A 24,973-nucleotide genomic window follows, 5' to 3' on the forward strand; every position below is an offset into this window, starting at 1 on the left:
AAGATAGCCCATCGCAGTGTCCACAGCAGCACCACCCAATTAGAAAAACTACTCTAATCCAACCTGATGCTGCTGTCATTTTTTTTTAAAATGAGCCCTACTTCAATCATAAAGTACCCAAACCATAATATTGCTTTCTACGCCATATGTCCTTATTTAGAGGGGAGAAAAAATGATTGCGCCCTTAATTCAAAGGAAACGTTTCCCTCTGAGCCAGAACTCAATAAAATGTATCAAAAAAAATTGTGGAAAAGGGCAAGCAAAGAAAATCAAATTGTAGCGTGTGAAACGATTTAAGGAGGGACCTAGGGAATACATAATCTCCAAACTGCCAAGTTAGAGCAAGTATAAAATATACAAACAAGCTTGATATTTTTCCCAGTTGATCTCATTATGAGGTATGCTTGGGATAGATAAATTTTGTTAGAATGCATTAAGGCTGGATTTTCAAGGAAACAAATCAGAAGTAATGTGTTTAGCTGATTCCACCTTGTTTTGATACGTGGGTCTTTTCAGGTTTAAAGAAGTACATTTTTAAAGCAAAATGGTTTGTTTTGTTTCAAACATTAAAACCAGAGGCAACTGGGTGACTTCCCCCCCACCACTTTCTGGAAAACAGACGTTTATAATTTCAGTGTGGTCTTTAATCACTGGGGTAGAGCTCTGTGCACTTTTTCACTGCCACTGCCTAGAATACACTGAGTTCGCCCTGACTGCAATCCCTTAACAGACTGTTTCATCCACAAATAGTACTTTATCCAAGTCTCCAATATATTTTAATTAAATTGTCCATTTGTATTTATTAAGGCAGTTTACTGTCTCCTGCTGCAGAAAGCTGCTATTGCTGATAGTCTACCAGAGAAACATGAGCTTATCTGGGACTTGAAAATAAAATGCAAGCCAATGTTAGCAAAAAAAGTCCCCTAAAATATTGTTTAAGCATCCTTTTCATCCTTTTTTAAGAAGGGGACAAGCCATACAAGTAGTTTTGATAAGTTTTTGGAACAGTTGGTGTTACCAGTTCTTGTAGCCATAGGAAATCATGATCTTTGTTGAATGATGTTTGTTACCTGCAGGAAATTTTTCTTCAACCCTGTAGAAAGAGTTGAAAAAGGGTCCTTTGGCAGAGCTGATGATAAAGTCATTACCTGCTGATGAGATGTAAAGTGGTGTTCAGCAGCATTAGTTTAGATAGATGAGCATGATAAGGTTGATTCATTCCTGTCTCTGGTGATCTGAAAGCTTGGACCTAAACTCTGGGACTTGGACGCCTCTCAGCTCTGCCCACTTATCTCCAAGTGGCTCCTGCCAAAACAGATTTGCCATGAAGTCAGTAACGTGGAAATCCAAAGGCTGTGTTTGGTCTGTCCTCTCTCTCTCAAGACAAATGGAAGTGGATCTTGCAGAGCTTTAAAAAGGAATTAAACTTTCTTTTCAAAGTTCATGCGTTCCTGAAAGGCAGTAACTTGGCTCAGTGCTGTGTGGAGCTCTTTGCCCTCCTGATCTGGAAGGGCAGCTTTGTTTTCATGGACCACTCCTGGCTCCAGAATGCAGCACAAAGTCAGTGGGTGCCATTCCTGCTGCTGCCTGTCCACTGGCAGAGGTGACAGGATTAGTGGATTAATAGACCCATCTGAGCCACCAGAACAGGCATGTCTGAGATTAATACCTTCATTATGTCTCTCCCTGAGGCTTCTGCTTTCTGTCTTTCCTTCAGAACTGTGCAGAGAGAGGTTGCTGAGAATTTCTTTTCCCACCCTGCATGCCAGACCAGTTTCATACCACACAGACAAAACCCAAGCAACAGTGAGGGGTTTAAAATGAGACCGCTGTGACTTTAAGAGCGAGGGGGGAAAAAAACTGTTAAGGAAGGAAAATAAAAATCCCACAGCCTGTTGTAGCAGCTGTAGCTTCAGATCGTGTGGAAAATGAAGGCAGATGATTCAATTTGGCCTGTGCCCCGAGTACATTTCCAAATGCTTCTGTGTGTGCGCAAGATAATGAACAAATATATTGAGATGGCACAAGATCAGTCCGAGGCTGCCGCTGCACAGGCCGTGGAGCTCCCAGTAGGAGCACACGAGCTGTGCTGGGTTAATGGGGGTGAGGGTCGGCAAGCCCAGCACCTTTCAGAACAACTTAAGAAAAGAATTTGTCTCCTTTTGCCCCAGGCTCCCCGTGGCACTCAAATGGAGCTTGTGATAAATCGAAGTGTATTTATTAATAATGAGCGGGGGCAGCATGCCCACGATGTGAAAATAGGTGTGCCAAATAAAAACGTGCTTCCCTCTGACATCCGAAAAGCTTAAGTAAATGGAGAGCAGGCTGATCTATTATGATTAAAAAGCAGGGGCTGAGAGCCAACATAGTGGTAATGAAAAAGCCCTTTTAGGGAAGCAAAGCCCATTCTGCCCATTCATATATTCCTCCACCCCCACCCCACAGGAAGAAGTAGGGAGGGGGAAGTTGGATGGGAGAGATGGAAAGGCAGCAGCCTTCCAGGACAGCAGAGCTGGAGTTATTACCAGGATGAGTTATTATATTTAATCATGCTACATGATGTCCAACAGCGCAAGGTTCATAATTCTTGGCTCCGAGCGTGGCTTGGGACTGTCCGTGAGCACCTGCAGGATGCAAATTGATCATGGCCTTACAAACCCTCTGTACCTGCTCTGCCTGCAGCCCTGGCCTGCTCCCACCAAGCTGGCAATGGACTTTTGCACGTTCCCAAACACAGATCTGTCCTTCCTGGTGCAAGCTGACTGCAGAGAGCCAGGACTGCCTGCCACCAGCTCTGCTCTGCAGTGTGTGGTGGGTCTGGAGTGTTATATATCTTGCAGGAGACTGCATTGGTCTGGTTTGTGAGCAGCTTTGAGTTTAATTAATGCTTTTGGAGAATTCCCCTCAACAATCAAACAGGCTGTGCTGGAGTAAAACTTCAGCACCTATTCAATGTTTCAGTTCCTATGCATGGACATTAATGTCTTGCTGTCTTAGGATTTGGAAGAGATAAATTAACAAACAGCTTCAGTTGTCCCCATGTGCCTTTTTATTTTCTTCCAGCTTTGCTCTCCTGAAGTGACACAGTAGTCAGTCTTTGTCTAAGACAAGATTCCCTCCCACCTCCAGCCCTCAGGAAACGAGGCTGAGGAGCACCTTTCCAAGCCCCTCTCTGCACAGCTTCGGGCATCAGGGTTATTTTGAGACGTTTTGCTTCTCAACCACACTCAGGTTTGGCCCACACACTTCCTCCTGCTGTGGCCCAGTCTCTGATTTGGCTCTGTTACACTGGCTGGAACCTTCCAGTTTGAATTAGTCCAGCCTCAAACAGGGCAAACCCATCCACTGGATTGTTTTTGCCCAAGGATTTGGGTATACTCAGTGGGTAATGCAGAGGGACGGAGACACACAGTGTGTGTCTCAAAAGGACTGGATTTTGGGTGAGAGCAATCCACATGCAATGTTGGATTGCGTGTGTAATTGTGGTTGCTGAAGGACGCTGCCACTGTGTGTAAATACCCTGGACAATCAATATGGGCTGCTCAAGTTTTCGGTGGGATATTTGGCTCATCCCCCTGAGATGTTTAATCCCTATGGCTGGTGTTGCATTGATGCCTCTGGAAGTCCCTGGCAATGTGTTGTGTGAGAGGACCATACAGTATTTTGCCTGTGAATTTGGGGAGTTGGTTGGTTGGGTCCGTGCTGAGCTGGACATGACATCCCTAGGCTGGGAGCAGGGCCAGGAGCCCACTTTGCCTCTGGAACAGTAATGACTTTTTCCAAGGGAGAGGAATACCAGTTTTTTTAGTAAAACTCGATCAGGGAACGTGGTCAGGAGGAATTTCTGGAACTCAAGCAAAAACACCCAGAGAAAATCACTAGAAATCAAGCAGCTGAGCCAGTGGCAACTTTGGGAAAGGAGCTTTTGGCCAGTTTGCTAATACCCAGGTCTGCTGAGAGTGCCCCTGAAACCAATGCATCCATTTAGCAGAACAACTTGTCCTCCTCCTTGGGTCCTGCATGTGGCTCATTAGGGTAATTACTGATGAATTAAGGCAGCTTGGCTGAGCGCTGGGGCTGCGGGTGTGCGGGCTCCCCTGCTGGCAGGCAGCAGGTGTAAATGAACAAGATCTGTCAAAAAGGCTGATGACCCTCTTAATTCACAGCAGCAAACTGGGGACAGAGGTAGTGCAGCAAGTTTAATAATTGATATTTACTTGGAAAGGTTAATGGCAGCAGTGATGCTTCTAATTTGCTTGCCTGTGCAAGACCTTGTCAGGTCAAATTGTCTCAATTTGTTACTGTGTGTGTAGGTGTAGTTTTCCTTTAATGAAATTTGGAGAAAAGAAACAGGTGGTGTTTGGAGCTGAGTGTAACTCAAGAAAAGCAGCAAAAGGATCCAGTCTGGTAACAGGTTGGGTGAGTCTGTGCTAACTTTAAACAGCTGGCAGTTTAGTCCTTTTGAATTAATTCTAGCAACCATTTGCGCTTGGGAAGGTGAAAGGATTTGGAATGGCATAATTTATTTTTCCTTTAATTTGCAGCTGTCTAGGAGTTGTTTAGGTCAGAAGTGTAATGATTTTGACAGGCTTTGATGTGTTCCTAGGTGGGAGGGAGAAGGTTGTGGATCAGAAATAAGAAAGCTGCAGAATTCAATGGGCATTTCTGTACTGTATTAGGGAAATTGTAATTCTGCCCTGTGATGGTTAAGTGCTTCCTATTTGAGGGTGAAACAAAGCACCTGCTGTGTCTGGAAGGATTGGAATTGGCAGGTCAGATACTTAACATCCAAGAGTTTCATAAGAGCTGGCTGATGACTCGAAACCAGTGGAGTTGGGTTTTGAGTAAGTGGAGAAAGACCCAGATGACAGAAGAAAGCTGGAGTGCCAGTGTTATGAAAGGCTGTAATTATTGGGGTATTACCATTTGTCTTATTGGCTTGGCATCAATCCTAGGCAAGATAATGGCATAGCTGAAGTAGTAATTGCTTAATAAAGACCTCAAAAAGAATAAAATAAGTGAATGACAATCATTTAATGTATTTAGGAAAAAAAATCTCACCAAATTTACTTAATTATATGTGGAATTTAAAATTTGATGGCTTATGGCCAATATTGATGTAGTATAGTTTGATTTCTCTTTTTGATGTTGTTGACCTAGTCATTAAGGAAACAGACAATATGGATTGAACATCATGAACTTCAAGTGGATTATTTCTTGCCTTGATACATGGTGTGGACAGTTGCAAATGCAAGCTCCCTGTTGTTGGGAATGATTCTAGCAGATCCCAGCAGGGATTACCTCTCATTGCTGTGCTGTGCTTTTGAACATTTTGACATAGGAGGAAAGATGAAATATTGGTCTAGATAAAAGTTTTTAGGTGGGCAGCATATTTGAAAGGTGGTGGACAAGGAGTGAGACAGGGCACTGCACTGGAATGGTGCTTGTATGATGAGGTGGCCATGAAAAAATTTTGATTTCTATCACTTAGATGTGTCTAAAAGTCTTATCTTGCAGAAGATACTGTATTGGTGAGGTGTAAGGTGGCAGAAAGGCATGCACAATAAGGACATTAATAAGAAATATACTGAGCATGATATTTTCTTCTTATTTTTCATTTTACTTCTGCTTCCCATGCCCATACAGGGCTGTGCACTCTGGATGAGAACTGGAGCTCATTCTCCACACAGTACCCTGAACATTTCATTAAAATATTGACAGACTGTGGGGCACTTAGCTGGCAGCAGTGTCAGACATCCATGGAGTGCAGTGGTCAGTGCTCCCAGCACTCAGATTGCTGTGCCCACATGGTGACAGCCTGTCCAGGGTGCCCAGTGCCACAGGGACAGGGTTGCAAGGGCTGCACCAGCACCAGGAGCAAACCCTGCTGGCTGCCAGCACCACCCTGGAACAGGACAGCAAGAAACAAAGGGATTTTATTGCCATTAAAAATACCAATTTGTACAAGCCGACATTTTAAATAGTGTAATTTAAATGGAACCAAACTGATATGAATAGAACCTATTAATAAATTAAACACTTCTTTCCACCCAATATTTCACGAGGGAATTAGCAGAATAATTTGTTAGTAAATGAGCCCAGGAATGAAGCTGTGAATGACATCTATCCTACCCCTCTCCTCCCCCTGTAACACTCTCTGCAGATGTAAGAGGAAGGTTGCTGTGATTTCAAACGTTGGCTCTCTCACTTCTGTCCAAACACAAGCACAACTTCAGGTGAAGGGAGTGGGATGATTTAGCAGTCAAAGTACCAGCCTTGGCTCCTGATGTGCTCCAAATTCTGTGCAGCATCTCAAGCAAGCTGTTTCAGCAAGTGTCCCTCAGTGGCCATCATGACCTGTCAGGGCACATCTCTGGGCTGGGAAGGATGGCCTGGGTGGGTCAGGCAGCCCCAGCAGTGCCCCAGCTGAGGAGTGCTGGGAGCAGAGTGAAGGGGCTCTGTCTGTCTGTCTGTCCGTCTGTCTGTCCGCTCCCCCTCCTGTCAGACACAACCTCACCTGCTTCCAGGAGTGCCCAAAGCACCTTCCCTGCCACGCTGGTGAAAAGCAGTGTGGGCACAGAGGGCCAAGCCCCCTGCATTCCACCCCTGGCACGGTGGGTGTAGGAGTGAAACATTGACTGAACTGCCATCAGCAGCCTCGGGAACAGGTGGCAGAGCAGTGCTTGAAAATCTCCTTTTTCCCCCTCCTTCTTCTCCCTCTAGATGAAGGTCCCTACAAGCAGAAGTGGCAGAAATAGCGAGGAAGACAGCATCAGGGAGGCCACAAGCTCTCAGCGGAGCAGCTCAAGGGACCGTCTCAGTGATGTAAGTACCGTTCAGGAGAAAGCATCGCTTCACTGCAGCAATTCCCGCTGCTGACATGGCTTTTCATAAATCTTGCTGAACAAATGTTGGCATCCAGAGGTCACTGTGTAATAACTTTTTTTTATGTCATGATTGAGTGTTACGGCATAAGTGGTTGAGCTGCCTTACAAACACTATAATCATGGTGCAAATAATATGATAAGCGAAAGATCAAGAGATGGGAAAACAAAATGGAATTGTTATTCCTTGGGGAAAAATGGCTTGATGGTTTGTTTTGTTTTGTTTTTTTTTTCAAAGAAGTTGTGTTAAAAAGCTTTTTACAGCATCCTTGGGTTTAACTGCTGCACGTAATCACATAGTTTGGGTGCAAAGTTAGTTCATCTAATTTTATGCTTCCTGCCGCCAAGATATGAGAGGGTTTTGGGGGAAAGCTGTCTTTCTCTCAGGAAATTCGATGGTACATTGAGTGAAATGTTATGATAAAACAAAAGCAAATGGTGCCTTAGTGTGTAAACACACAAATGGGCTTTTGAGTCACCAAGAAATCAATGGCAGTGCTGGGATAATTTTATACGAAGGCTTTTTGTGTTAGCAATTAGCATTTCGCCTTCATTAAAACATGATTTTTTACTAATTAGGACCTTTCCCGTTAGGAGAGATTTAAATGAAGAACAATAATCAAACGCTGGCACGAGCATGTCTGAAATATTAAATTTGCCATTTCAATGGCAAGCCACAGAAATCCCAGAGCGAGTGGTTTTCATGTTGAGTTCTATTAATGTAAAATATGCTTCATAACTAAAACCTGTCACAGAAAACGGCTCACACCAGCTAAATTCAATTGGACAGTTAATTTAGCTTTAAAATTGAAAACACTACCTCCGCTTCAGGATGCAAAAGGAAGAGGGGGGGAAAGCCTTTGATAAGTGTAATGTATTTGCTATTAAGGCTTTCAGAGCCCGTTCTACAGGAGGAAAAGGGAGAAAAAGGGGAAAAAAATGGCTCCCACAAATGTGTTTAAAAGCTGAAAGTATTTATTAAAAATGTCAGCAGAAAAGTGCTTTTGGCAGATTAAAGCGGGATTCAGCTTGACAGCTCTGACAGGGAAATGTGACGGGGGAAAATTCTCTCTACATGTTTGGAGTGTGAATGGGGCGCTGTAAACAGCCGACGCAGTGGGAGGAAGAGAAAAATAACATGTCCTGTGATCTGCTTCCAGCACTGCCAGCCCACGCCCTGGGGCCAGGCAGCCGGGGGGGCCTGGGACAAACCTTCTTGCTGTGGGACATCTTGGGCTGTGTTTTAGTCAGAAATGGGGGTGATTTGTGTGTATGTAAAATATCCCGTATCCACATCAATGGGATTCTCTGTTCCCCTCCCCTCAGCACTCCTGATGGGTGTGTGCAGGAGAGCCTGGGAGCTGCACTGAAGCTGTAGAGTGGGGCTGCAGGAAGGAATAACATATTCCAGCTTAGCCATTAGCTTAGGTCAAAACGTTAAGTGGTCTTGGAGACTTTTCTTGTTAAGCCAATGCACTTCCAGTATTTCTCCTCCTTTCCCTTTGCCCCCAAAGTTGCAGGCTGAGCCTGTAGGAATTGACTCCGAGTGCCTAATTCCTGCAAAATCTTCAAAGCCTGTTCAGCAGCCAGTGAAATTCAGTGGGAAACAGGCACTCTGTTCTTTTTTAGTCAGAGGAGACGTTTGGGCAGTGCCTGGAGGCCGGGGCACACTTCAGAGCTTTGCTGAAGCTGCTCTCGTGACCTGGCGACCCATGGCAAATGAGAATTTTTCAAATTAGTAATTAAACAGTTTGAAAAGTAAGGTTCATGAATCACAGAATGCTCTTCATTCGTTATTTGATGAGTGCAATTTAGCTTTAATTACATATAACACTGCCTCACGTACTGGTACATGTTCTGCAGCCTATTTAGCGACTGTCTCAAAGTCTTAGAAAGTCCCAGGGGTGCAATCAGATGGTTTTCCCCATTTCTGTGCAAGGGGATGAGGAGGCAGACTGGTTCTCTCACTGTAGAGAGGGAGCAAGGAAAGGGAGAGGAGACAACAAGATTCTACTGAGTGTTGATTCCTGCAGGATTTTCTGTCCAGCATGCTTGGTCCCTGCTGGCTCTGGAGCTGTGTGTCCCAGCACACAGTTTAAACACTGGAGGGGCACAACTCCTTGCATGTCCTCAGGATCAGGAGCACAGGGCAGTCAGGATGTCCAGGGAAGGCAGGGATGGTGTTTCCTCAAGGCTGGTGGTTACAGAGGCTCCAGCACCCATCAGTGTCCCTGCAGATGGATGCTCTGCAGCAGGAGGCACCTGGGCTGTTCCTTGGTGAGTTTGGCCTTCAGGACTCTCTCTGTGCTGCCTTTCCCCACTAATGGGGTGAATGAGGCAGGAGGTGACAGGTAGGGCAGCACCCAGCAGGTGTGGTGGGGAATGTGCCTATCACAGTGTCAGCTGTAGCGGTGCCATCTCAGGAGCTCTAGATCCTCCCTCCAGCTCCTCTGATCCCCATTTCAGAGGTGCTGTTCTGGGCAGCTCAGCCTCTCTGTGCCATTTGTTCCTTGAGGTGACTTGTTCAGTGGGATGGCAGCAAGTTGTTTTTTATTTACATTAATGCATGTCATTAGTCTCTAATGGACCGTGAAGTCAAGAGGTGGCCTGGTCTGTGGTGAAATAATTGCACTCTAAAGAAAACTGAGGCAAATGATTGATTATATTGTGCACACACACACACACACAGACAGCCATTGGTTCATCCACTATGAAATCCAGAGCATTTTGCTCCTTCCTTGCCACAAGTAAAAATTCTGTGGGGAGAGAATGATACAATTTCATGGTGAGACAGTAATTGTCTGGCTTGTGTAGTAAGTCTTTCCAGACATTACACCGAGTGCCATTTATTATGGGTCATTGAGGGAAAAAAATGCTTATTATGATTTAGTGAAATCATCTCTGGCTGCAGAGGTTTGATTTGTTGAGGCTGGGCTCTTCTTTGGGATGATGAAACTTCAGAGGAGAAAAACAGTGAAGTTTTAGCCCAGGATTTGTGGTGCAGAGAGGAGATGGGAATCTGCCACTTGCTTATGTTCCCAGTGTTGATGTAAAATTCCCTTAAAAACTACTACAGAGCCAACATCCTTGTTACACATGTACTCTCAGGTCTTCTACAACCAAAACAGAGTCAACAGCCTTTTTTCAAAATGGGATTTTCCTCTGCTGCCTTTCAGTGTGAGGTAATTGGAAGTTGCCAGAGAATTAAAAGCCAGATAAGCCATATTGCTATTTTGTTGTGTTGACCCAAGTAAAAGTGGAAAGCTTGGGCATTTTGTTTTGGTTTTCCCCATGTTCCATAATTGTCCTAATCTTTTCTGATGTCCTGAACAGTCCAAAAATCCACACAGAGCCTTGTATAATGGCTTGAAAAAAGGGTTTTTATCTTTTTCTTGACCCATCAGCTTAAGAACTGCCTGCTTTTTAATGGATTTTCTCCCTCACTAAATTGAATGGATCGTCCCTCATTATCATTTAAATAGAAGCCTCACTCCCTGTGAACATGGAAAATTTGAATGTGGTAGTAGAGCTGTGATAATTTGAAATATTCGGAAGGTGGGGGCAAGGAGAGGGAACAGGCGGCAGAGTGCAGAATTGCTGAATGTAATTGTCATGGATTCTCAATTTTGTTGCCACAAGATGGGAAAATAGACTAATAATTGTCTTCCAACCCTAGTAGAATAGTTGCCCTAGTTAGCTGAAGCTAACACTCTAATTGTCATGGGGGCACAGAGATGAATGAGGATGTATGCAGGGCACAGCCAGGGCTAAATTGAGTGATATACTAAGGCAAAGAGCAAATTGGCAATTATTGGCCCAGCTGAAAAGGTTGGCAGGTGTGCTGCTTTCTCAGGAGCCCTTAGGGGGAAATTGGAAATATAAAATATCGACCATAAATACTCGCTGATTAGGAAATATGTTGCAAGAGGTGCTGGCCACTTAAGAGTCAAAACTCTCCTTTTCAAGGGATTGGCTTCAGCTGTGCCTAAGACCAGCAAGCACTGCTACTAAGTTGTTGAGAGCCTTTTCCTCTCATCCCCCAGGCTATCTTTTCTAATTTTTCATCATCCTGTCCTCATATGTTTGTTTGTTTTTCTTTAAACGTAATAAACGAAAAGCAGCCTTTTAGGAAATGCAAAGATTTTCCTCTCTCCAAATGTTCTTTGATAAGTGTTTAGCATATTGTATAGGCTAGATATAAAATTCTCTCTGGTAGATGAATACAAAATAACTTGTGTGATTTCTAATTCAAGCAGTTGACTGTGATCTGCTTTTCTTTGTGTGCCATCACAGGCACTGCCTCCCCCTTCCCTCCTACTCCCCATCCCACGTTTCCCCTCCTGGGGCCACAGGGATTAGAGCAGCAGCAAGGTACAAAGCTGCAGGTCCCTCCTGTGCGCCTCAGGCTGAAGTACCTTGCCAGAAGCACGATCAGATGAGCCTCTGAAGTGAGAATCAGACCACAGTCACACCACAGCTCCACATTTATCCCCACTGTAAACTCTGGTGCATGTGGGATGCCTGCTCTTGGCTCTGGCAGGGTGGCAGGGGGACCTCAGAGCCAGGATCAGGGGTGTCACAGAGCTCATTGAAGGAGTTTTTGGAAGGCCTGGGATAGTAATGTGTGGGCTGCAAACTCTTTGTGGCATGTGCTGTCCTTTGTTCCCCATGTGTGGCACACTGGAATCTGATCTGCAGAGTGAAGAGTGGAGTAAGGCCATCCTAGTCAAAAAAAGTAGCAACAGGATAATTTTAACATCCCTTCCACAAACCATGACTCTTGGGAAGCTGGTTTGAATATACATGGATATATCATGAAATATATTATGAAACCTTGCAAATCCCATTCTTCTGGAGGCAAAAATGCCCATCCCTTCAGCGTGCTGTCTGCTTTTCTCTATGTCCCACAAAACCCCAAATGCTTGCATGGAAACAGCTTCAGCAGCAATTAAGTTCTAATGACTGGCACAAAGTTTCAGTGAGGGATACTTAGGAAGAAAGAAAGTCTGGAGGAGTTTTGTGAAGCTGGCAGAAGTGATGGTTTGAATGGGAGCAGCAGGTTCTGTGCATTTCTGTGAGGTCTTTTCCTGTTGTTTCTGGCTAGCTGCACTCAGTTTGGTCATTCCTGGTCAGTGGGCATCTTTCCTTCTGCTGTAGGAATAGAAGTGTCTTGTGAGGAAGCTGTTCTGTGGCTTATCCAGCCAGTTACAGATGTTCAGACCTTGTGTAGTTTGATATCTTACCAGACTGGTTTTGCAGTGTTTCTAAGCATAACACTCTATGTTTATCCAACAGAATAAAGTCAGTGAATTCAAGAAGGAGCACATTCAAGCATTGCAGGGCATGCAGATTGTTCATCACGTGTTGTGGTTATCTTGTCAGGTCCAGGTTCCAATCTCAGCGAACATCAGATGCTCTGGTGACCTTTGCCATGTCAATTGAACTCACTGTATCTATCAGCAGGCAGGAGTGTCGCTGTGGAAATTAATTGCATTAAGGGTCTCTGTGTTAAGGTCTGGCATATCTCCTGCCCTTGGCTCTTTTTGCCCTCCTCTCCTCTTACCCCTCTCATTCCAAGATATTTGAGTTTTATAAGGGATTTGTTTGGGAAGGAAACATGAGACTTCTCCAGTATTCTAAACTAAACCCATATTCTGTTGTTGAGTGCTCTATAAATGACGAAGGGGAGGGTAAACACATCCAATTCCTGATGCCTCTGCCCTCTCTGACTGTGGAATTGGGAAAGAGTGGGAGGTGGGGTACAGCTGAGGTGAGTGTCATCCTGAAATGCTATAAAGCAGAAGTCAAAATCAGATCTCTCTGTACATACTGTTGATTACCTCTGCTGAGTGCTAACCAAGCAAATCAGGCTTTCGCAGCACTGGGCCAGATGATAAGCTTGGGCCTGTGATTTGGCACTAAGTAGGAGCTGGGAATTCTGCCTCAGTTCCCTCCTCAGGTGCCATTGGCACATTTGAGTCTTTCCCTGCCTCAGTTTCCACACTAACACAAGGATGGCATTAACAGCACTGATTGGAGGCTGTTTTGGGGACTGTCCTGTGGCACATGGGAATAGCTATTGGCTGAAAACAGCCATTTCAGCTGCTGATTTGGAGGTACTTGATACACTCCTGGCTTCAGCCAATGAAATGGCACATGTCATAAAAGCAGGAATGAACTCTTGACATTTCTGGAATATGTTAATTTGTGTCCTTTAGCCAAAGAGGATGGAAGGGAGCACTACAAATGACCGAGTTTTGTGGTCGTGCTGCCATCACCTGCATTTAACTAATCCCCTTGTAGTTAGGTTTTATGTCAAGGACACAAAAGATCCAACTTGAAACCTGCCTGACCCATTGAGAGTGGAGAATTGGCTTGAGGTGCCCTTTTACCTTGATTATTACTGGATTTTAAAGCCCTTCCTGCTGTCTTTGGAGTTCAATAAGTAACCCAATAGCTTTAAGAAACTGAACAGAGGGTGTCTTAATTTCTTTTGCATCATGAGAGCAGTGGAAGGCCATGCTTTTATTTATATAAGGGAAATAACTTTTTCCTGTCAATTTAATAGACAATCTTGGAAAACCTGCTGCAGGTTATTGGTGAGATTTTCTCATTATTTTCTTTTCTAAATTGTAGTTGCCATTTTTATCACAAAGAAAGAAAGAAATCTTTTAAATACAGCTGCAGATAGTGTAACTCAAGCTCTCAAGAACATCAGTGGGGGGGGGGGTAGTAGAATCTTTATGCAGTAAGATTTTGCCTTTGCTTCCAGAAAGGTGTATTTTTTTATATCCAGTGTAATTAACACAAGAGCTATCCCCGGGTAGAAATAATTCACTCTGTGACATAACTGAAATGTCTTGTCTGTGCTGTCTGGTTTTGTTTTTAACCTTGGGCTTAAAAGGAACCAAAAATCTTTAGTTGTAAAAGAGCACATCATCTGCAAAATATTATAAGCCATTTATCTTTATGCACAAATGCCACCTAGCAGTGCAGCATCATTAAATGCACAGACCATACTCATTTTGCCCCTAACTAATAACAGTCTCCCTAGGAAGGCTGGGCATTCCAGACAGCCCTGGAAGAGGCAGGAGCTGGTGCTCAGCAGGCAGAGAGGCTGCTGCCCTCCCTGAGGCTCTGCTCAGGGTTGCTGTGCAGCTGGAGCTGAGCTCTGGGATTCAGTGTCTGCCTGGGTGGGGTCACAGTCCTGGCTTTGAGCTGTGTTTGTCAGCCCTTTCCTGCCTGCTGTGGTTCCTCCAGGCAGTGTTTGGGGGCCAGAGCTAAGCCTTCTTGGGTGCTGGTTTGGGTTTCAGTCTCAGGTGAGCTCCCAGGCAGGTGCTGTGCTGGGGGGAGCAGCACCAACAGGGATGTGGCTTGCTGGGTACCACGGGCACCATGGTTTCTCCTGGCAGTGTTTGAGGGCCAGAGCTGAGCCCTTTTGGGTGCCTGAATTGGAGCTGATTTGGGTTTCAGCCTCAGGTGAGCTGCCAGAGCTCCCAGGCAGACGCTGTGCTAGTGGGAGCAGCACCAAGGGGATGTGACTGGCTGGGTACCACTGGCACCATCGTCCCCTGCTGCTTGAGGCCCTTCTGACAAGGAGAAAATTGGCCAAGCCTGCAAAGAGCCTCTTTGGAGAGTGAGAGTTGTGTGACAGCCCTCCATGTAAGTGCTCCTGTCCTTGTAGGTAAGAGCCTGGGTGAGTTGTTCCAGCTGAAGCCTTGCCCCAGTAATTACTCCTGCCAGACAAGCACTCATTCACTGTGAAAGGAGGTTTCTTCAGCGTTGGGTACATGCCAAGTTAAACTTCCACTAAGATTTCTTGTATTTGCAGGCACAATTGATTACTTTTCTCATTATTTGATCTTGATATAGAGACATACAGACTGAGCCATGTTTGTATTAACCCCCAAAGATTTTTTTCTTTAGGAACATCCATCACAGTTGCATGCAAACCTTTCTGCTCTGGCACTTGTAGCTGATATTAGCTGGGTTTTTTTTCAGAATTGCTACATGTGACAATTGGTATAGATCTGCCTAAAGAGCTGCAGTGTTCCCAGCTAACCAGAAAAGCAATAGTGGTTTGTTAGATGTGCAGAAAAATGCATGCAAACAGCCCTGGAGAATGTGGAGTTATGCATAAACCTAATTGTTGGAAAAGATTTTACGAGTTGACTCCAAAGTATTCACCAGTTACTAATTTTACATATGCAAGAAAAAATCTGAGGGAGGGGGAAAACCCCACCCTTTTTCACCACTGATTTTTCAGGAAATTTGATGTTAAAACTTTTCAGAGAAAAGAGGCTCTTGGATGTGAAAAATACCAGAGTCAATTGCCATTCAGTTTTCATTATTTCTGATGTAACACTTTACCCAACAACTGGTTTTATTGTTTTCTACTCCGTGGTTTTAAATCAATGGTCTGCAGATTCCTGGGGTTCTTGGACAGCTTGGGATGCCTGAAAGTTGTCTTAAGAAAAGCAGGTCTGTTGTTAGTGTGCTTGAGTTTGTTGCCCAAGAGTCTGCTCCATCCCAGGAAAACATTTTGCATTTGCACAAAGCTCAAAGATGGAAAATAACTGTGAAAGTGAAAATGCTCTGAGGCTGTTCCCCTAGAGAGAAGCTGCTAATGAAACCTCTTGTTTCTGTTTTTGGTTATTATTTCCAATTTGTTAGACCTTGTCATTCTTGGTTAAATCTCAGTTGATGGAGGGCTGGAGTGAGAACTTTCCACCCTTTTTCCTTTCCTCCTCCCGCCTTTCCAAGCAGGTAATTTGCCTCCACATCATTTCTGTGTTTACTTTAGGTGAACTGCCTGGTCAAGCTCTCCAAAGTGTTGGAACACATAATTGTGTTCAGCTGTTTGGCATACTTATGTAGATAGCAGGATATTGTTATTAACCTTTTTTTCTATACAAGGCTGAATTCCATGAGTACTTTGGGGTATAGAGTACGTAGAGAGAGGAGTAAGTTTATCATAGCTTCTCAAAAATAGAATTAAATGCCACTGCTCTTCATTTCACTGGTCTGTAGCTTTATTTCTGGGCAGTTTATATTTAGGAGGTTTATGAATAAATCCCATTTTTTTGTGATGTTTGAAGGCGGTGGCCCAATCTGTGTTCAGCATGCAGAAGGTGGGAACTCAGATGCTGGTTATCAGTATTGTCGGTGCCTCAGGCTCCCCTGTGGGAGCTGTCCCTTCCCAGCAGCACAGAGGTGCAGGTGTAGCATGCCAGGGCTGGGGACTGGCACCCAGGCACTCCTTGGCTGCAGACCTGTGTGTAAGAGCTGGGTCACATCTTTCCTTCTGTGTGGCACTGAGAGGGTTAACAGGGAGCCCTCCTCCCACACCCACATAATTGTAGGACTTTGTTCTTGTCTCTTCTTGGCTTTGGGAGCTTTTCTCCATGGGCACATGGCTGGAGAATTGCCTGTCTGGTGTCAGAGGCACAGACAGTGGCACGGAGCTGGCATGGGCAGAGCAAGAAGACAATTGTGTGTTCCACTGAGAGCAGGAGTCTGGAAAAGGTTTCCTGTGTATATCTAGGTATCCTCTGATCAAAAGGCTTTCAAACTGCTAGTACAAAGGGACTGTTATCTTGCTGGTGAAAAATTACAAGTATTTGCAATCAGTTTGCATCAATCTCTTTGGGGTATTGTGCTGTGCTGATTTAGTAACGTGATAACTTCTGGCACTGCTGCAAAAAGACAAAATAATCCTCACCATCAGCCTGCAACAATTCGGTATTTTTGGTACCCACTAGAACATCAGTCTTAGAAACAGGACTGCTAAGACTCCCTGGATCTTGTTTAATAAAATCATGTAGTGAGGGCATCATGATTATAAATCACACTTGGAAATTGGCCTGCAGAGTACTTGCTGGGTTATGTGGTGTCGTGTGTTCCTGGCTCCTTTTTAATTTCCGAAAAGAAGGCATATAGCAGCAGCTGGAGCTAGAGGTGGAATTCATTTAGCTGCTTGGAGAAAGCCACTGCCAGCAAAAACCCAGCAGCTTGACAGTCTTTGGTTGTAGAGTGAGGAAAGGGATCCAAGTGACTGGAGCTGGTGTAATGAGAAGGAAAAGAACCAAATGATTTGGCAGCATGTGAAAGAGGTAAGGATGTGGTAGAGAAAGGAGCAGGAGGAGCTGAAATGAAGAGCAGGAGTAAACAATGTAATTTAACTTATTCAAAAGGGACAGAGTGCTTATTAAAGCTCTGAGAGATGATAAATTAGTGCTTTGCTGCTATTGTTATTTCAGATAGAGTTGTCATATGGTAATGCTGCAGCAGTGAAGGCTGGAGGCTCACAGATTCATGGAGGGGAATGGAAAGTGGGATATTTGGTTACATGATTGAGAGTTGGAGTCGATGAGGCAAAATGTGCCAGCCTGGTTCTGGAGAGCATCTTCTCATGTGCGTGCTGTTCCCAGGGAGGCGCCGGCGTGTCCTGAAGAGAGGGATGGCTCAAAGTGTGTGTTCTGCTGCTCTGAAGATGTATCCCACGCTGAGAGCTTTACCTTGGTCAGGAGGAGCTGTTGAAGCCCTGCTCTGGCTTATGAAACCCTGCCTGAAATAGCCCCAGAGCCCTCACCTGGAAGTGCTCTCTGCCTGTTACCCCTGTGGCAGCACACAGAGTAGCAGGAGTTCATTTGAGGTTGTGGAGTTTTCCCCTAAGGAATACTGGGCTGGGGGAGGGAATAGCAAAATGATTCTTATCTTACATTACACAGAATCTCTTGCATTACTTACTGTGGCATATTGTTTCCTCCCACAGAGTTCTGCTCAATCGCTTTCAGGAAGAGGCTACTCCGTAAGTCATTTTACAGCTAATTCTTTCACTTCTGTTGATGTTGATTGCAGAGGTTTACACTCCCTATTGCACAGCCACTGGCATGGAAGAAATGCAGAACAGAAACAGGGTGAGAGCACAGGGCTGTCATGCACCTGGCAGGGGACAGCCCTGACATGTGGGAGTGCATTAAGAGCCTCGGGGCTTCTTAATTTAATATTGTACTTATAGGGAGGGGATTTTTTGGTCAGTTGATAGTGTATTGCAGCTAGATAGTCACCTCTGGAGAATTACAAGACCTGAGTGGAGAGAGTTTTCAACACCAGAAGGAGATGATTCCCTTCTCTCCTCCCTCCCCCATCCATGTTTTCATTTGTGTATTAATACAAGAATCAAATACACGATTATTCCCATTTTACAAAGAATTGCAGCCCTCACCATTGTAAACAACAAGAAAGTCAATATTCTCTTATTTACAAGCCTCTGAGTTACAAAACAAGCTCGCTTGTTTTCAGGGGAGGGTGTTGCTGATGTTTCCTTCACAGGAGTGCCACAATGTCTGAGAGTGGTGTTACAGGGTCGGGACAGGTCTGCCTGTGTATGCAATGTACCAGACATGTTTAATTGTCCTTTTCTGTTCATATGTACCTTATTTGTGTGTGCAATAATGACATTTCTTCATATAGAGGTGGATTAATTTGTTTGTTTTGGGTACATTTTCTGCTCAGCTGTCCCAAAAGGCAGGCACAGACATGACTGAGTAATACAGAAATAGGAGAGGGTGTGAGAGGCTTAGCAAAGTCAACATGAAAATTCCTGGAATCACATTATATCTGACTCTCAAAACAAATGTATGGTGGGGAGATATGATACCCTGGTTGTTCCGACAGTAAGTCATGTGGAGTGCAAAGGTTCTAGATGAAGGTGTATGCAAATCCGAACATGGATGTCTCAGTCCAGCAAACAACTCCTGCCTGCACTGATTGACAGTAATTGCTGTTTTCACAACCTCTGCCATGATAAAGTTTTGCCTTCTAGGTGAGTGGTCCCAAACTGTTTCACACCAAGAGCTAAAGCTGCTCATTCTCTGTAGAACCAGAACAAGGGTGGATTTTATGTACTTCAGGAAGTTGATGTGGAGGCCTGGAACATATTTCTTTTTACTATAATCATCAGAATTATTTACTTTGAATAATTTGTGTTGTAAGTTTAGGGTGATGGAGCTTGCTGAGCTTCTACCCACTGCACAAAGAGAAAAAATTGCCAGGCAGTGCAGAATTTATGGTCAAGTTTCATAGCAACACTGTCCCATGCTATCATGCATATTATCAGAAACTCATAATACAAGATTAAGTACATTTACATCATAAAACCATTACAAAATAACATATGACTTGAAAAGTCTCTCACAGTTTTATTGAAATAATGTCATGAATTTTTAGACAGTAGTTATATGTTTAATGAGTATCCTCCAGTATCCCAGGTGAGTATCATTGCTTAATTCATTGAGGAATGAGAAATGTTTGCTCTAGGACCCATTAAGTGCTGCTTTCCATACACTTGGAGAATCAGATTCACCTAAGCTTCTAAAGGCAGATGCTTTATCTTCTATTTGTCTGTAAAATGCCATGCATGCCCATGGCACCACATAAATAATAATGAATCATCTTCACAGATTTTATGACTGAGTGCCTGGTTTGGGAGCTAAACAATTTCCCAGTGGCTATAACATAGGTTGCAAAATTGTAATGGAAAAAGGCCAAAGAATTCTTCTCAGAGTCTCAAGGCCAATAAATCATAGGACTGTTTTCTTCCATTGCTGGCTATTCAGAAATTTACTTTTGTTTCTCAGAGAAATGATTTCGAGAAAAAATTACTAGCTCCTTCTCTGTGCATGTGTGGGGACAAGGTTCTCTTATTTTGCCAACCCATAACTTCTCAAGGGAGGTAAGAGCTTTCTGCATGCCAGGGCAGTATTTTGAGATCATGAGTAGTGTGAAATGGCATTACTTTTCTTTATGGATTGTCATTTTCCCTGTTAAACTGTCTTCTGCCCCACCATGTGCCAGCTCTTGAGGCTGGCTTGTTTCCACCAGGACTCTGATGCTGCTCTAATTTGATTTAGCAAAAGTCAGAGACTGCCACTTCCATTGGCCCAAACTCCCATGGAAAGCTGATTCTTGCAGGTAGCACCAGATCCAGACCACTGGCCCCACAGCAGGACTTATTTGATAGTATTGCACCTAGATTCAATTTGAGCCTCAAAACCAGCAGTAACAGTGACTTGGCACATAGTTTGAGTCTCCTGTACATACCACAGACAAAACCTCTTAAAACACTATTACTGAAAATTAATTTTCAAATGGCATTTACTTTTACTGGGACAGGACAAGACATTTCTATGTCTGTGCTGCTGCTGCAGCTCTTTCTCTCCTCAGCAGCATGTGTTTCATATCCTTATCTCACTAAATGTATACTTCCGCTGTGCTGAGAAATGGAACACGAGTTTGTTTATGGAGGTTAATATCTCATTCCCTCTATGACTTGATGGTTACATTTGTGTGATAAACTACTCCAGCCATTTGTCATATTTCCTGCATGCACAAACAAGATTAGTGATCTTAGTCAGAGAGGTCTGTCTGTCTTCTGAGCAGACAAAACAGATTCTCTTTTTGGTTACAGGATGAGAGGCCTGTCTACCTGAAAATGCACTGATTTGTTAAAAAGTACACAGAGAATCAGAGTTAGAACTAGTTGAGGTTTCTATACATCACTGGTACATATCCGCCCTGTGGATGTTTGTCAAGTTTTTTTCTGGTAGTTAACTTAGAACTAAACATAGTTATAAAGTAGTTACAATGAATATAAGATAATACATACAGTTTGTTATTAATGGCTAAAAAGTTGCAGTTGTTTATGAGGTTGAGCACACTGTAGAGACAAACCCAAGCTGCAGCTGAATTTGACTCAGTTTTGTAGAGAGGATGGAAAAGGATAGAGCTGGGGAATATGTGGTAGCTTAAAAAAATAAACAAAAAACCTCTTCCAATAAATTATGTAGTTTATTTATAGAGCATCTGTGCAGCTGTTCGTCTTCTGAACTGGAAGGGGGTAAAATATGGGAGTGAATGAAAGAATAAACTTGAAAGCATATGGCAAATGGATAGCCAGTGAGCCAACCTGTCTGAGTGTGCCTTGGAACAAAAGTACAGGAGGATGAGACGTCTTTGTTTGGTTTTATTTGTTCTTGAAAGGGTTTTTTTTTTTTTAATAAAAACAGTAACATACTCTTGGCTACAGCAGCAGCTGATTTTTATTCTGAGCTTCTGTAGAATATCAAAGTCTTTGTAGCCTAGTCAAATCCCTGGCAGCTGATCAAATTCTGTTGATTTTACATCTTCCTTGTTGAGCGCAGGAAACCAGTGTCTCAGATAACTCAGGCTGGAGCTCGTGGATAGAGAGAAATGTGCAGAACACCATAAGGCTTGCAGAGACCCTTGGGCCATCCAGAGTCACTCAGTGCTATCTGCAACCTTCATTCCTCCTGCTTGGTGATGTAGCATGAGAACAGTTATCTCCTGGGTGAAGCTGAACCTGAGGTGACTCAGGAGAGGACTGGGTGGGCTTTCAGCACCCTGAGCCCCCTGCACTGTCTGCCTGGACCCCAGTCTGCCCCTTCCTGGTGTTCTCTCAAATGATCTTGTTCATTTTTGAACTTGTTCACTGTTGAACTTTCCAGCCAGTTTGGATCTTTGCTGGCAAAGATCTTTACAGCCATGCAGGACTCCTCTCCTGTGCTGTGTGCTCAGTGCTGCTGTACAGTGGGGCTGTTGCCCAACAGAGCTGCCCACAACCACCCTGCCCCTGTCAGATCTCTTTGGCTCGTGCCCATGCTGGGACAGCCAGTTCTGAGCTGCATTCTCCTGGTTTGCAGCACAGAGATAGTGCCCACCTCAGTAGGAGGGAGGACAGGTACAAATGGCTGCAAAGTGTTGGAAAATCATCAGCAGAGGAACTGTTGGCTCTGCAGGTTTATATCCCCTGTAAAGCTCTTTCCATGGCGTCTCTCAGTTTTGTGCCAGCTCAGTGCAGGTCTGTGAAACCCTGAAGCAGATGGTGCCTGCTAAGGAGGCTGCTCTCAGGCCAGAAATCCTTGGTGTGAGCATGGGCAGCTTTGTGCCTTTGGTGTAGTGGTTACAGGGGCTCACTGAAGATCTCACCCCAATCCACTCTGTGCTTCCAGGATGCCCTTGTGCTGTTAGGTTGGAACCAAATTATCACTTGGAAAAGTACCTTGAGCAGCATTTTTTCTGTACAGACCTTGAGTCAGTACCATTTCCCTCATGGATCCCTAGGATGATTGTATACCTTGACATCTTTGAGATGGCCAAGGCAAAACTGATGTCCTGAGAAGGATAAATTTCTCCATAAAGATAAAAAAATTATTGCAATGAAGCATGTCATACTTCTGTTTGGGAATTCCTGAGCGTGCTTCCCTCATGGTGTGGAAGCACACTCGGTTACCAGAGGCACATTGGAATTGTGACAAACAGGGTTTTTCCACCTGCTGCTCTGTCACACACTAATGAAAAATATCTTCTCTAGGTGGGTAAAGTTTCTTGGCTGGGCTGGAAAATTCATTGTAGTTTAGGACCTCTGATAAATTAGCATTTTTCTGTGCCAAAAATCAATATTGGAAACAGGGCTCTTGTTATGACTCTAAAACTCCTTGAGCTGGAGCCAAAGGTAAACGATAAAACTGAATTTAATACGTATTTCCTATAACAGTGTGCCTGTGGGCTGGCAATGTGAGCAAGACTTTCTGGACAAGATCTATGAATAAAGGAGTATTAATTCCAAAATAAGTATCAATCAATCTCCTTTTGCCATGATGCCAAGCATAAGAGAGGGACTCTAATTGTCTTTTTCTTCTGCACAAGAAAAAGAATGGCAGATCAGTCCCCTTCAGGTGGAACAATACTCTGTCTTCTTTGAAGACAGAGAAAGGAAAAAGGAACTATTAAAAAGTAGTGTGGCCTGCACATGCAATGACAGCACAAAGGATTTAAAAAGATAGAAAAATAATAATATGGAATAGAAGCATAAAGTATTTTGAAAGAAGTTTTCCCTGTAAGATACCAGGAGTTTTACAGAGAGCTAGGAATAAAATGATGGGTATCAGTCCAAAGCATTTAACTTCTGCTGGTTTTCTTTTCCCATGTTCCTAAATAGCCTCACTTCACAAAAATTATCCCCATGCTTGAATTCACCTGGACAGGCTGAGGTCACTGAATAAACAGAGTTTTGTTTGCTCTTAGTGCTGTGTGGGATGGAGCCAGGTTGCTGTAAGCCAGCTGAGGAGCTGGACCCTTGGCTCCAGGGACTGTCCCATAAGCCATGAGCTCAAATTGAGCTGAGTAATTAGTACACATATTATTCCAGATCCGTGGGAGCTCTTTTGAGGGTTTTTGAAACGTCCCATGAAAAGCTTAAGCAGAAGTACAAACATAAATAAACTACATACTTCAGCTTTACAAATATTGAAGTCCATGAACTTCCTTACAACACATTTTCCTTTAGAAGTTCCCTTTTTCTGAAAGTCTGTTTCTTCTTAGATGACCTCTGCTTTTAATTAGGATGAAAAGTCCCATGGATTTTCACTCATCTCCACAGCCATAAGCAAGCACAAAGGGCCCTCTCTCTGTCTGAGTTCCCCCTGCCTGAGCAGTGGCCTTGGCAGAGGGCTGCCCCTTTGTCCCTGTGGCCGGAGCGGGACGGGCTGATCCCCATTTCCATAAACCCCCCAGCTGCAGGAGGCACGGCCAGCTGACACCATGAGCCCCTCGAGGGACAGCACATATGACTTGTGTGTGATTTTTGCCCGTGTTTTTAATCTCCCTGCCGCTGCCCTCGGCCCGGGGCACCGGGGGGAGCGGAGCTCTAATCTGACTAGAAAGGCGCTATTGTTAAGCAGACGCATCCCCCGAAATTCCCAGTGCTCCCTGGCTTTTGGGCTGGGATAACCTTGCTGTCACCGGCCTTGCACGCTAAAATGGAAACTTGTCCTAAATCCATCTTGAATTCACCAGCCTGGAAAGGATTACATCCTGCTGAAGAGGAAAGGCAGAGGATTTTGAGAATATCTGGTCTTTATTTCTGGACCTTTTTGATTAAGACTGTCCTGAAGCAGTTGTGCCATATACGTGCTGGAGTTTTCTTTGTGTAGCAGGGCAGGGTATTTGCTTGTCTGTCTCAGCTGTTTTCACATTGTTGTTTGCTCTCATGACTCTCTTTTCTTAGAATCTCTTGCCTTGTTTTAACTCTCTTTCTTTTCCCTTTACCAAAGCCAACAAAAAATGATTAAAGCAGACAGCTGATTAGGATCAGGGCTCCTTACCTAACTACCACAGTGAGCAGGGGTTAAGTATGGGGCCTCTTGGGGGATTTGCTTTTGATTTTTGTTTAATTCTCTGGTAGTCTTGTGCAGTCAGAATGGGCACTTCTGGTGTTTCATAATTACAGAGAGGGTTAAAATAGTCCATTTCTGAGGGCTGCCCATGCACTGGTGCTTGTTGTGCTGGGTGCCTTTGTGGGTTCCTCAGAGGAAACTCACGGGGGTGGGTGGAAAAAGGGTTCACACTCTCTTGTTTTGTCTCATATTTCACTGCACCCAAAACCATGTCACGTAAGGGGAGTAGCAGAGGAAATAATAGTGCCACTGCAAAATGCAATTGTAGATGAGCATGTTTTGTTGGCCTTGATAGTTGGTGAACAAGAGAGATCAAGAAAAAGGGATCAATTGCATCAACTTTGTGGGTGTTATTGGCATTAGAGAACACTGCCTGTCATCTTGAAGCATCATAAATATTTAATTGTACAGCTCAGTGGAATACCCTGATTGCTTATCAGTCCCAAAATGGTTTTCCCTATGTTAAACTATATTGAAATAAAATAGTCTAGGGAGAGTAAGTTCTTTGGGTGATGGTAAAACTAGTCACTGCTCACCCAGAGAGTAGGAAGGGTTCCTGTAGGTTGGTGGGTTTTACTCACTTTCATCACTTGTATTTCTTCCTTGTCACCTTTTTTTTTTAATTGGGATTTGTTATTATAGGCGAGAGAGATCCTTAGTTTCTTTCCTGTCCTAACAGAAGGCAAAAATGCAACTTTAATTTAGCAAAACAACAGATGCAACCCTAAGTCAGCTCTCACACCAAGGAAAACTTTTGATAACATGCTGAAGGTGTGGGGGCTCTGCTGTGAAAGCTGCAAATGGGTGGAAATCTGCCGTAGGCTGAGGTTT

The 24,973-nt window shown here is 44.1% G+C and overlaps 1 protein-coding gene across 20 annotated transcripts in view; it reads left to right on the forward strand.

Annotated features, from left to right (window-relative positions):
• FBRSL1 (fibrosin like 1) overlaps positions 1–24,973 on the forward strand; it is a 495,033-nt gene that overhangs the window by 209,290 nt on the left and 260,770 nt on the right. For 15 of the 20 annotated variants that reach the window (XM_074554517.1, XM_074554525.1, XM_074554511.1 and 12 more), the window contains 2 exons: positions 6,724–6,825; positions 17,659–17,694. In XM_074554517.1, coding sequence (XP_074410618.1) covers positions 6,724–6,825; positions 17,659–17,694 — 138 coding nt within the window. The remainder of the gene's footprint in view (positions 1–6,723; positions 6,826–17,658; positions 17,695–24,973) is intronic. The other 5 variants (XM_074554514.1, XM_074554518.1, XM_074554527.1 and 2 more) reach the window with 2 other exon arrangements.

The sequence above is a fragment of the Zonotrichia albicollis genome, chromosome 18, assembly GCF_047830755.1.
Source record: "Zonotrichia albicollis isolate bZonAlb1 chromosome 18, bZonAlb1.hap1, whole genome shotgun sequence".
Classification (NCBI taxonomy): Eukaryota; Metazoa; Chordata; class Aves; order Passeriformes; family Passerellidae; genus Zonotrichia; species Zonotrichia albicollis.